At 32.5% G+C, this 14,411-nt stretch overlaps 1 protein-coding gene across 2 annotated transcripts in view; it reads left to right on the top strand.

The window, feature by feature from the left end:
• Window positions 1–13,416: 13,416 nt before the first annotated feature.
• Window positions 13,417–14,411, top strand: part of MICU3 (Mitochondrial calcium uptake 3) — a 223,592-nt gene continuing 222,597 nt past the window's right edge. For both annotated transcript variants that reach the window (XM_089640227.1, XM_089640226.1), the window contains exon 1: window positions 13,417–13,624. In XM_089640227.1, coding sequence (XP_089496353.1) covers window positions 13,418–13,624 — 207 coding nt within the window. In that variant the 5' untranslated portion in view covers window position 13,417. The remainder of the gene's footprint in view (window positions 13,625–14,411) is intronic.

Raw genomic sequence — 14,411 nt, 5'->3', positions numbered from 1 at the left:
ATTAGAATATATTGCCTACACTAACTATAACAAATTGCCTGAAGAATTAAGACAGGTATATGCCTCTAACAAATCTCGAAACGATATATTGAAATCCTATTTTTTCAAATGTTATTTGGAAAACGAGTCATAAGTAGGTACAAACTCTGTTTCTGATAGCCGTCCTAATTATCTCCAAATACCAAACTTTGTACATCCAGAGATGATGAGCTTTTATAATCTTCTCATGTATTTTGAATGTAAAACATCTTGTATTAGGTCTGTTTATTTTTGGCCCCGTACTTTTTAATGTATTTTCCTGATTTTGTTTTTATGCATTTATATAGTCCATCATTGAGGATACTTTTTCAACTTTTTGACACCAACAGTACATAAATCAAATGAGTGATTAGAAAAATTCATAAAGTCTTATAAGACAATTTTTTTTGTAACATATCTGTAAAGTGATTCTTCATATGTTGTGTCTGTATGTTGCTTCTGTGAAATGTTTTGTAAATGTTTTCTTCATACATTGTGTCTGCACATTGGGTTGGGTTGGTTATTTTTAATTTTTAATCTAATTTTTCTGTACAAAACGCTTTTTTTAATTTTTTTTACTCTTCTATTTGAAAACTACCAATTGGCGATCCCTTAATGAGTTCAATAACTCTTGGGAATACAACATCGTTTGTTGTATGTTTAAAAAAAAAAAAAAAAAAAAAAAAAAAAGTCTATATAATACACCATTATACATGGTACTAATTTATACATAGCTATAATTCAATGATTTTCATCTCAAGCGAGCTTTATTCTAATATGTGATATCTTTTAGCATTACTTCAATTTGGTTTCCCGACCTCTGTATGAAATAATCGACGCCTGGACAGCCAGGAAAACAAAAGTACCACTGTGGGATAAGTTTTAGTTTTAATAAAGTATGGCATGTTAAAAAAACCTATTTTGTTAGCGTGCATTATTATTTTTTTTAAGTCTCGCAGTGAATTGTTCAATTGTCGCATCATTTATTGCGTGCGTGATGATTTTTATTTATTTATTTATTTAATTATTTTAATATTACATATAAACAGAGTGATCAAGTATTGCCCATCTCACTAGGTGTGAAAACGCCTGTGTTGAGATGCCAATTTACAGAGCGGTTGTTAGCATACTATGAAACATGACACAATAATAAAATAAAATAAAATCTTTTTTTTTTAATTATACAATTCAAGTATTATAAGACTATATATTTAAAATTACTCAATGGATATGTTTATTGGAGGTAATCGATGATTTTACTTTTAAATGAACTTTTTGTTTGCGTATTTCTAATGTCAGTAGGTAAAGAATTGAATAGTTTAGTAGCATTGTATTTAAAACTTCTTTGACCATAAGAGGTTTGACAAACTGGGATGCTAAAAGATTTTATATGTGACTGTCTTAGGGCTCTAGTGCTTATTCGTTCTTCAAACATATGTGCATTTTTAAATTGATGAAGCAGGATATTTTTTGAATACAATATATATATATAGATTATATCATCAAGCATACCGATTTTGACTGTGGGTCTGTCTGTGAGTGATTATAGCTCTGGTTCAATAAACTCAGATTTGTTTTGAATTTAAGTGTCATTTTCAAAATTGGAACTGATTGTGTCAAGGATATAATAACCTATCTACATAACTAATGCAGAATAATGTTGTTATTAACGCCTTGCTGCTGTACATATTTTTTCATGATCCTTGTGCTTGTTCTGATATGTTCTTTACGTACATTTTCAGCTTCACAAATCCTACAATTACAATATCTAGTGAAATACGACCGGTCGATGTGTGAGTTGATATGGCGTTTGGGAACCACCCAGGCGTAGTGTGTTCAATTATCTTAGCCGGCTGGCTAAGTCCTCCACAACACAAGCAACTTTTTCCGCTTACTGTGATGATACCAGGAGATTTTAAAATATTGTCAGGTTATCCATAACCCGGAAATATTTTTTTTTTATTTAAAAAAAAAAAAAATAGTAAATACATAAAAAAATATGTACATATCGCGTGTCTGAATATATTAAGATTACGTCTGTAACTACGGTTCAAAGAGTTTAAACTGGGATGCGATTTGAATTTAAGTATCATATTCAAACTTGGAATTGATTGTGAAAACTAGCCAGACCAACGATAAATAGGTAGTGTACTAATCAATCAATATTCTTTATTTGAAATGTGATTTTTCTGTGAAATTTCTTACATATAATTTTTTTGACAGTAATGGTAGTAATTTTTCAAGTTTACCTACGGTATCTATTCGCATAGACCAATGATAAAGTAGGTAAGTAATAACCAATCAATAATGCTATATGTGAAATGTGTAATTCTTTTGTTAAAATTTTTGACAGACGAAGTAATTTTCAAGTTTACTAATGGTAAATTTCTGATTGTCTCTGAAATCAACAATGTTTGTTTTTGAAAGACAATTATTTTTTACGAGCATAAACACATTTAGCTTCACAATTCTCACAATTATAATATCCCGTGATTTACACGGGTCATAAATAATACCAGATGAGTGATACGACGTTTTTTTCTTTATTTTCCATTCCATCTTTTCTATTTCTATTTTAATTTTTTTTATTACACAGGATAAGATGGTTAGTTGCCTCTAATTCGTTTAAAATGTTCTGATACGTCTGTCTTGTGGGAGAAAATATTTTTATAGATAGTTTTTTTTATTACTTGGCGGACCTTACTCAACAGCAGCTCTGCGAAATGGGAAGAAGAATTTATTATTTACGTGTTTATGTCTATCGTATCTCTTATTTGTGGGCATCAGGTGATTTTTCACAAAAACGGCGCTCTACAAATTATCCAATTATTATTATTATTATTATTATCACCCATTAAAGTTAGTTTTAAAAACTCACATCTCAGGTTTTTATTACTCAAAAAACCCAAAATAATATAAACATGAGTTACTCTTAAAAATAACCCACATCATCAATTTTTTGTTTAAAGTATATAAATTATCTACTTTAACTACTTACACTTATATAACATCTACCAAACATATAATGTAACTATTTTTACTTACTCACTGCAATGTACTTACTACAACATGGAAAACCTATCATATTATTAATTACTTATGAAAAACTACAATAATGTACTGTGCACTGCTCTTTCAAACACAAGCTAATGCTTTTACGGAAGAGTAGTATTCAATTCAAAGTACGTAAAAACACAAGTAAATACGATTTTACATGTAATATAAACAAAAAAAATATATTTATATTTAAAAACCAATAATATAACCTCTTAAACACATTCTTCATGGCAACATAATATATTGTAATATGCAACGAACGTTTTAATGTATGTGTTCATGTGAAAATACACTTGTTGCAAATATTGATCCAATATTCAATATTGTATTTGTATGCCTTTCTTGAAAGAATAGAGTTTTTAAACGGACAAAACTATTTATTCATATTCGTATTGCGGCGCAAACAAAAAATAAATAATAAAGTCCTTTCAAAAAGTCAATTATTGTAAAATAATCAAATTTACGCCATTTACGAACACATAGATATCGAACGTTGCGTTTACCCTAAATAACAGTTTGTACCAATGGTCTGTACAACGTACGGAACCGCTCCCAACTAAAATTGTAACTTGAACATTGGGTGTGAAGGTCCCAATACACTATGTCATAGGTCGCAATAGGGATTTGAGTCCATTTTTTAAAATTTATTTTATTATCATCCACATTCAAACTTAAATACTTGAACACTTAATTATTTATTTGCCAGTTGGGTGTGGCTCAGTGGTTTCTTTAAATTTAATAAAACTATTATGTCTGCGTCTTGAGTAACTCTAGCGTAATGAAATTATATCCCTTTAAGCCACCATCATCATTTCCGTTACTTCATGAAGAGCTTTAAACTCTAATTATGGAACCATTTAACTGTTAAAAAATCAACCCGTGAAAAACAAAGTATTTTTACTATAATATGTCTACATATTTTTATTAATATATGTATCTAAAAATATATTATTGTACAAATTTTATAAATTAAAAGTTTGAACATGTTATGTATTTCGTATGAATTAATTATGAAAACATAAAATAATGTAAATAGTAAAAATATGTATATATTTATTCCACAGGGAATGGCTCTTAACTGCTGTGAACTTTAAAATGACTTTTAAAACGTAATTTTAAAAAAAAAAGTTTATTGAGGATTTAACCTTTCTCCCCATGGAGTCAACCGCGTTAGAACTAAATCAAATCCTGATTGGAAAGGAACGACATTTACTAAGTGCTGTAATGTCATTAAATTTCAGCAAAATGATTTCAGGGTGTGCGTGATGGCCACAAGTTGTTAGAATGTACTGTCATCAACAACGAGCCTATCTGCCGAGTTTCAGCTAGACCAAATGTCGGGAAGTGGATTAATTTCCATTTCCAAGACTTGCATTCATTCATTCACAAAAACATAGTTGAAATTCAAATAGATGTATTTAAAAATGAAGATAAAACACAACGACGTTCGTTCAATATTTTGAAACGATTGAATAACAGAGAAAAAATAACTTCACCGATACAAAGCGAAAAAAATATAATAACTACATGTTGCATTGCAAATCCCGACTGGTTGAATGAATTTTCCAGTACGCAATAAGACCATCATTATAAATATTGTATAGATGCAATCATGACTCAAATGTACGTATTTAACTTGTTAATAAATAACCAAGCACTCGACATACAGGTACCTAGTTCTCACATCGTAAAATGATTATTATGGCATCGTGTAACGTGACGCTACTACTAGTGACGTATGTAGATCCCATGAAACTGACTAGCGACTAGTCTAGTCAGCTGATATTTGGCAGTAATGGTATATGAAATACAATTACGTAGATACTAATACATCGGAAGTATCCACTAACACTACAAAAGCTGCCCAGCTTTTGGTAGTGGGTAACTATTAGACGCTACGTGATCGTTTGCACGTACTAATTTGCAGAAATATTGACGCAAAACTGTTGGTTTTAGAACCGGTTTCTCAATAGATAGCAGGCAAAGTCATTGGCAGTCTAAAAACCTTACCAAACTACAAACAAACATGCCCGTATCTGCCAACTACTTTTCAAAGGTCTACAGATCCTAGATTTTTCACAATTTTAGAAATTGTATGAATTTTTTGGCACTCACTGTAGGTTTTCTGGTGCATTACCTGAAATCACAATGATAAGTTTAGGATTTGTTCAATGGTATGTTATGAGTTCAATGAATGATTAATTTTTGTTGCTCTCTCCTATCAGAATTTTATGCCAAGTTGAAAAAAATGTTTTAAGTGATAGCTTGCCATAGTGTGCCAGAACCTAAAAATATGGGATAAACGGTGAAATCTAAGTGGATTCATTGGCTTTAAACATAAACCGCAGTAAGCACTTTGATATGTTTCCATATTAATATTTTGAGGAATGGTATTAATTCAATATTATGGTTAATGTTTATATATGAAACCATCGCTGGAGTGAAAATATAAAAAATATTAAATGATTATTTTTATAAAATCACTTAACTTTTATCACCATAATTAAAGCATTACAATATCTATCACCAACATCTACTTCAGTTTTCAGCTTTCAACGTAGTCCTGAAAAATATTCGCCACTCCTTCCGTAAGCAGCGGCCTCGAACCACCTTGCACCGGATTCCACTGTGATGTATTAAAACCGGTTTCAGGTCTGCGTCTTGTTCTAGGTCCATACTAGCAATCCCACCCACTTGTTGTCCTCGAGTAGACCAAGATGACCGTTCTAGGACAACATGGGTTTGGACATGTTTTCATCGACTTCTCTGACATTCGTTTTCTAACTGATCAAAATACGTATTTTGAGACCACTCAGTGACTTGTTTAACATCTTCATTTTTCATTCCAAAGTTTTTCTGGTGCCCTCTCTTACCACTGTAGTATCATCAGGGAAATCTTCACCATAAGATATGGGGTATAATGAATGTATCCCATCAATCCCCTCCCCTGGTTATTAATTGGGTAATTGGTATTCGTCACCCTTCGTAGGTATCTCGTGTTGGGAAAAGGATATTGAAGAATTCTCATTTTCGTGTTTAGTATAATTTCGAAATTTGTGGCCATTCAATACTTTGAACCAATACTTTGGTCGCCCTATCTAAAAAGACGATGCGACTCTAATTCTGAATTTGAATATTATCTGTTCTTGTATAAGGACGGGTTGTTTCGGAGAATTTGAACAATTCATCAAATTTCAACGTTCATTTTCGGGTTCTGTGAAAGACTTATTCAAGTTCTGTTTTTATATCATTGTAGGCTAGTTGCTTGACAAAACTGAAATAAAAACAGAACTTGAAAAAATCTTTCACAGAACTTGAAAATGAACGTTGAAATTTGATGAATTGTTCAGATTCTCCGAAACAACCCGTCCTTAGAGTTTTTTTTTTCAAAGCGACTTATTATGTTACCATAAATACATACCACATGATACAAATGTACCTCTTAAGAAATTTTAAATGTAGGTAGACCGGAATTACTACATTTTAAATTTTATTTAATTAAAAAAAGTTTGACGATCCCTGATCAAAACATTTGGGTCGAGCGTTTGTTTGGAACCACGTGATTAAGTCATATTTCCGCTTGCGGATATTTCGTGTGATTGTTTTGGGACAAGGTAACTCTCGGCAAAGGGGATCTACGGTTCGTGGGTAGAGTTACAACGCAATTTATCTGATCAATCATACGAACAGCGATGATATTTTTACGCATGTAACGGCTTGTACACCGAGTTATGGATTAACGAAAGATGGTGTAGTTTGTGATCCATGTATAGATTTTGAATGATTGGTGCTTAACTGACTAGCGGAGAAAGGTAGATTGATGTATTTTAAATACTGAACAGTTCATTGTTTAGGTACACACTAGGAGGCTGATTTGAGTTTTTTTGAGCGGTTTTGAGGTCACCAAGGTGACCTCTCGTAAAAGTCTATTCGGTTTCTGAGTCACTATGGATATCTTTAGGTCATTGAAGTGAATGACTGAGCAACTACTGTCAGCAAGATTAGATAATGTCATGCTTCTTTGCACACATTACGTAAGTTGGTGTAAATGACCAGTATAAAAATTTCAGTGTAACTGAACCCGACCCTTTGGACCACTCGGCTACCAACTAGTATGTTTCATGGGTACTTCATAGAAAGAAAAACAAGGATCATAGCAAAGTAAATATTTTATTTTGATTATTGAAGACAATATTAGCGATTCCTAAACAAAAATCTGAAACAGAAAAATTATAAAAAGATACGGTCACATCTAGGACTCGAACCCAGGACCTTTGCCTTGCCGGGGCACCGCTCTACCAACCGAGCTAATGGGACCCTATCTCCTTCGGTCATATTTAACTGTATCATACTTCAAATAATAACTACCAACATTGTCTTCATTTTTCTCACCGCTCATTTCATTGGCAACTATCTTTTTCAGATTTTTAGTTTAAGAATCGCTAATATTGTCTTCAATAATTAAATATTACAATTTGAGGTTTTACCCATTTTTGTTATTCCAAAATCACCTCAAAAGAGCCCCCCCTGTCTGTATAGTGTATAGGCAGGGTAACTATGTATCCACCCGGTTAGGCAGTGTTGTGAGGCGGGTTAAGGAAGGGGCTGTAAGAAGGGTTTTATTAATGCTGGTCTTGAAGAGGCCCGGATTATATGAAGGAGGAAAAATAGAATACAAACATGTCAATGAAACGGCTGGTTCTCATGAAGCCAACATCAACTGTGAACGGGTGTTCCGCTCGTGTACGTCGAGTTTCACGCACGTGCACCGTTACACCTGGGATCAATGCTGCTAGCTCCTTACAGCAGGCTCCATTCAAATATCTGTAAATACTCAACATGCCTACATTGCAATCGGTCTGCTAACAATGGATTGTTAATCAGACGGACCGCCCTCCTTTGCACAGAATCATGTAGATTTATCAATATTGTGGGGCTTCAGCCTCGAGGTAGCTCCCAAATTTAATTGTTGGGCATACTTGTACCTTATGTTATGCGTTGGACCTTATGGTGTCAACGTTCTTGAGATGATTTTACACAAAACCTCGCTACGCACATGAAACCACTATTATTATTATTATTATAATCTTTAAACATACATAGACAAATTAAAAAAGAAGCCACAAAATTGCTCACAACTTACAACTATTTTTCATTTTATTTTATTATTCTTTTAACATATAAATAATACAAAGATATGGTATATTGTCCTCCACACTATGAGTTCACCTCTGTTGTGGAGGACTTAAGACTACTTATTTATTATATATTAAAAGAAGGACTTAAGACTTAGTTAAAGGATGTAAGAAAAAAAAAATTAAAATGTAAAATCGATTTCTACATAGTTTTACTAATATAAATTTATACTCATGATTAAAATTTTAATTGATGAGGATTGTAGTCTATAAATTGCGTTGGAAGGGAATTGTAAAGCTTTATAGCCTGATATCTGTATTGTTTTCATTCAAAGGAAGTGTTTGTTTTAGGTATTTGTAGTTGTTGTGCATTTCTTGTTCTTTTTGTGAAAACAAACATTTCGTAAGGTGTTTAACTTATTTAGGTTATTGTAAAGGAAAGTTAGTACCATTTTAACTTTATAGAATTTTTATCATTTAATAATCTGCAACAATATAACTCTCAGAGTAATAATATAAATAATCACATTCTTGATTTAGCTCTAAGTAACATACAACTGAAAATTACTCACAATAACATTTCATTAGTACCAGAAGATATTTATCATAAAACACTGCTAATTTCAATTCCTATTAAAAATAAAAATAAAAACCTGAAAACTAACACAAAGCAAGTATTACAATTTAGAAAAGCAGATTATTCAATGATAAACACAAAACTAAACGAAATTGATTGGGATCATAATCTGAACCATCTGAATACTCAATCCGCAACTGACGTCTTCTACAACATATTGAACAATATTAAAATAAATTACATACCAACTAATATGCACAATATTGTTTGTATTCTTATGGTTACCAATGTATCGATAATCTTTTATTTTATATAAATTTTAGTTTTTTTTTTCCCCTTTATTTTTATTATTTTTGTTGTATTATTTTGTTCTATTATTTTATACAATTCTTTTATTTTATATAATTATAACTTCACATTTCTCATAAATTTAATTATTTCTTCTAATGCTGTCTTACGTAAAGTCACAAGGAGGAAATCCGTAATTGGTTTTATTTTGGCTATTTTACTTATGTACAATCTGTAAAAATATAAACTGTTGATTTCCCAAAAAATGAATAAATAAATAAATAAATATTTTTTATATAATTTTAGAATTTTCAGCACTTGGATTTTTATCCCGAAATGGGAAAGAGACTGTTGAGATTGAGAAGAGATTGTGAGACTGAATATAGAGGAAGGTGAAGTAGATGAGAAAGGGGAAGGTGAGGAATGTACCAAACTTTTCAGATCTGGTCACCAAAGAGAGCCAGCAGTCATACCAAGCAACCAATGTTTCGATTCTGAATGTTGGTCTTTCGACAGGGCTATTCTGAGAGTACCTACCGTTTGGCCACGAAGGCTTTCTACCTTATTAAATAACAATTTTAAAATTCCAAGTAATAAAACACATTGGTAAAAACAGAAAAACCTATTAACCTCAAAAGAGAAGGACAAAAATAACAAGTATTCATATTTATTGGGTGATAAAGTGATAACTGATAAGTATTAATAATAGCGTAGAGATAAGTACCTAAAAATTGATACTTCAAGACTATTACAGGGATTAAAAGTATTTACTATACAATCAAAAATATTGGCTTCAACTCCAATACTGTAGATATGGCAAGGTTCAAGGTGTTAATAACCCATTAGTCTACATGTTATAGCTCTTCATCGTTCTCACAGACAACGCATGTAATATAAACAACGGAGCTCTCAGTGACTGGATTGTACTACTGTACCCAGACAGCTATCAAAAAGTAGGTGTCATAATATTCTTATCATTTTCATGTAAACATTGAATTCACCAATATTTGGAATGATTTTGATTGGATAAACTATTTGGTCCACAGAGGCGTAGGTAAAATAGATTTTTTTTAAATTTTACATTTTCCTAGAATTTAAGATTTTAGTGACAAGAGTTAATCAGTTACATTTCTTTCCTCAATGTATCCCAATATTCCTACCTCATAATTGAATAGGAATGATATAATCCCACCATAGCCAATCCATCTGCCCGGATATTGGGGAGCAGTTTGAATTCTTGTGGGAGATTTACATTAAAAAATAATAAATATGTGATCAGTCTGTAGTAATAAGGAAGTCAAATAAACTAAAGCATGGAAAAATTTAATTTAGACGTACGTGATAACAAAATTAAATACACTTGTCGTATTCATCGCTTCACTTAACTATTTAGGTATACTGAATCGATTTATCGAATCACAAGGCAAGTACCAAATGTAATTCACTAATAATGCTGATTAGATATCGAGCCAATGAACTTGAACTTCGAGTAAAAGCAAAAATATAGGCACGTGCTTAAAAAAATGTTAACATTATATCTACACACAAAGGTTGAACTGTACATACGATGTAAACTGTATGAAAAATCAAAGCATTTACATATTACAAACCACTATATTATGTAAACTCTCTTTTTTTCTTCGGTTTTCTCTTTTTAATATTCTTACTGTTCTTTCTTTTTGAAGATTGCGTTTCTTTACTGAAAGAGTTCATTGTGACTCTTTTGTATTATTTTTTTGTATTATTTGATCTTTAATAATTAGATAGGTAATTGAAGTATTAATACATTGAAATATTTTGAATTGAAATGAATGATAAAGAATAACACAAGAAGTACCACAAGTATGAGATGGAGAGTGTAAGTTAGACGGAGCGCTGGGCTATTGGACTAAATGGAACAGAAGCTGGGCGTACTGTACAGGGCCCGCAGATACTTTAATAGTAGGTACACAACTGCTGACACTGTACAAATCGCAAGTGCGCCCTACTGTCGAATTTGGCAGCCATCTCTGGTCCGGAGCCCCTAAATACCTGAAAAAAACCCTTGACTCTGTGCAAAAACGGGCGGTCCGTTTGATAGATTCCCCAATCTTAACAAACGGACTGCAATCTTTAGAGCACAGGCGTCAGGTAGGTATGCTGTCCTTGTTCTATCGGTATTACAATGGAAGATGCTCTGAGGAACTAGCGTCATTGATCCCTTCGGCACCGGTGCGTAGTCGGGATACACGCCAAACGCGCGCCCAACATTTGTACACGGTTGACATTTGTCACATGAGAACGGGTCGCTTCTACGATTCGTTCTTAAGTTCAACAGCTCGGCTATGGAACGAACTGCCGGCATCTGTGTTTCCTCCCTCCTACAACATGGGACTCTTCAAGACCCATGTTCACTCCTTCCTCTCCACAAAAAGATCCTTCACACAGCATGCCCAAAGATGACATAGGCCCTGAGGGAAATTATTTTCTTCAGGGCCTCCTGTGTGGAGTTAATATAAAAAATTAAATAAAAAATTGTTTCCATTAAAATTTGTATGAAAGGCAATACAAATTAAAATCCAGGCCGCAAACATTCTGCAGATATGCCCACTTATGTATATGTGGAGACTCGGGCGTCTAGTATAGACACTAGACCGTGGGGTTACCAGTCCAAAAAATTGTTAGTTCCTTTGTTGTTCATAGAGGAATAATTTTGGATAACATTTTTGCCGCATGCGCAAATATTAAATTTAATATTAAATTTTCTAGTACTGGAGAAAAACACATAAATTTTATTATAACAGAAGATTATTTAAAAAAAATGTAGTTAGGTACCTACTAACCTAACAATTACAAACTATGAATATTATGATAAGAGTGGGTAGTTCAATATTTTTATTCGTAGCGAGTGGAGTGATAATAGTTGTTCATCAAATTTCCACGTCTTACTCAACAATGAACAGATTAATCGAAATAACAAAACGTGTTTTTGTATATAGTAAATATGTTTTTATTAATTATAATATTTTTATAGTAAAACGTAAGAATGATCTCGGTGGCTAGAAAACTTTTATATTTTGCATGACCAAAGTAACATCGTAGAATGAAATCACACATTTACTTGATGATAGGTATCCCTAAACTTTAACTATTTATTTATATCTCACATTGTATTGATTGTTGCTTATGTATAACGTCATGGTACGAAGACGTAGTTTCGCATTCAGACATTTATTATGAATCATAATATTATTATAAAGTGCAATGAAAATGCAATACCGTCCTCTAGTATAAGTTCAGTAACACGTGTTTTTAACGTTACCTAAAATTTGTTAAAATACTGTTTTTCGCTAGAGATTTTGACAATATTTTGACACGTAGGTATTCAGTATTTTTTTTTTATTATTTACTCATAAAATCAAGTAATCAATCAAAAAACAACAATATCTACCTATCGGCAGTTAAATAATAAATTTTTTCGGTTGGTGACAAATATTTTTTTTAGTTTTCCACGTAGTTTTTTTTCTGATGCCTTGTTAACAATTTCTGCGTATTTCCTAAGAAATTTGTTTGAATTATAATTTGGTTTGAAGCATTTTTTCTCATTGAGTGACATTTTTTTACCTATTTACTTATATCGGACCCATTTACAAGTAAAAATAAATTATGATCACAATTTTTAATAATACATTTTAAAGTACATTCCTAACACATTAAATTGATAAGTAAATAATGGTATACAAAGTTCGTTTCCTTATTGATAAGCACTTACATTCAAATAAGTTATTTTAGTAATTAGACGTCTGTAGGTTCCTAGTTCCTACACTCTACGCTACTGTTGTGAGCTAGTCTCGATGTAAAAATAATATCCATCGACTATTTTTGTCCGAATCTTGCTAAGGAATGTTGTGAAGTTGTATAATATTTTATAGTCTTAACATTTCCGCCTTCACCGAAAATTAGGAATAATAATTAGATTTGGTCTAAGTGTTTTCTTGAAAAGTCTATAATTTTATCTGAAAGGCTAGCAGGTAGGTATGCAGTTTTTAAAACAACAGAAATACAATTATTTTGTAGCCGGGTTTCGTTTGTAAAGCCATTTAAAGTTACATGGAAACCATTACTTATTCAATCTCAGTATAACTGCATACTAATATTTTGTAACAAAACGAGAAATAGTTCTATTTTTATCGCAATATAATTGAAAATACGATAAAAATACTATTCGACAATCATTTTTTCCATTCGGTTACGGAATTGAGCCACTCGGTAAAGTCCGGAGACGTTCGGGTGCTCGTTCACGCGGCAACCGAGCGCGGTCGAGCCGTCTCTCTCTCGCGCGTCAGCTGTTGGGAATTTCAAGATGGCGACCGTAGGCAGGCTGTCATCTGGGATTTCTCAGAAAACATCAAAATTTTTGCGTTCGGGCCGTTTTATTAGCACATTCCGCAATGTCAGATCAATTAATTGTGTTTCCACCACATGTGGGTGCATCGCTGCCGGAGGGTTGTTACTTTACGCGGCCTCAAAGTGGAAGAACTACAGCACTGTCTACGCTTACAAACCTAAGGTGAGTTAATGCCAACCTAACGAATTTGTTATTGTTCGCTTTATTGTCTCGCGCCTTTCTGCTGAATACAAGATTGTTATTATTATTCATTTTAAAAGCACGTGGTTGCAGTTATCTGGCATTGACATTGATAATGGTTGTCTAGGTGCAACGGGTTTATAATATTATGTGTATTGCGAGTCTGCGATCCGGGGTCAAGAACGGTCGAGAGCTTTGCCCGCTCTCCCCTGGCTCGTGCTTGTCCTATATGTGGAACTATGTCGCAATGGGATGAATTCATCTATCACCAGTATTATTTATAGTCATTATTACTTCTAGATGATATACTAGTATGACAATGTTTTAACTTATCTAATTACGATGTGTGATATATTTATTTGTTTGCTAATGTCAGCTGACACCGAAAATTTGTCGTTGAAGGTTATAGCATACTGTGTATCACGCGTACTGTCCAATTTGTGAAGATCTAACAAATAAACAGGTTTCTATCTGTTGTTTTTGTTATTGAATCTGGTATTTCAACCGAAATTATTACATCCATTGGTAATTATAGCAACACCAGATTTAGGTAGTTTTCAAAGTTTAAAAATAATAAAATTATCTATTTTTCGTAGCTACAGAAATAATCTAAAATTCGAATCAAGGCGTGTCAGAGTTGCCATACGTGAGACGAAAAAAATATACCGTACAAAAGTACCTATTAATTGACGATACATACTGTTACAAACGTACATAGCGCTGTATCAGTTTGTAAGGCAATCACTACGGCATTAATTTTAGAAAGGTG

The sequence above is a fragment of the Hesperophylax consimilis genome, chromosome 15, assembly GCF_061612785.1.
Source record: "Hesperophylax consimilis isolate HC1 chromosome 15, BYU_Hcon_1.0, whole genome shotgun sequence".
In the NCBI taxonomy this organism is placed as follows: Eukaryota; Metazoa; Arthropoda; class Insecta; order Trichoptera; family Limnephilidae; genus Hesperophylax; species Hesperophylax consimilis.
This window is presented reverse-complemented; position numbering and strand designations above follow the sequence as displayed.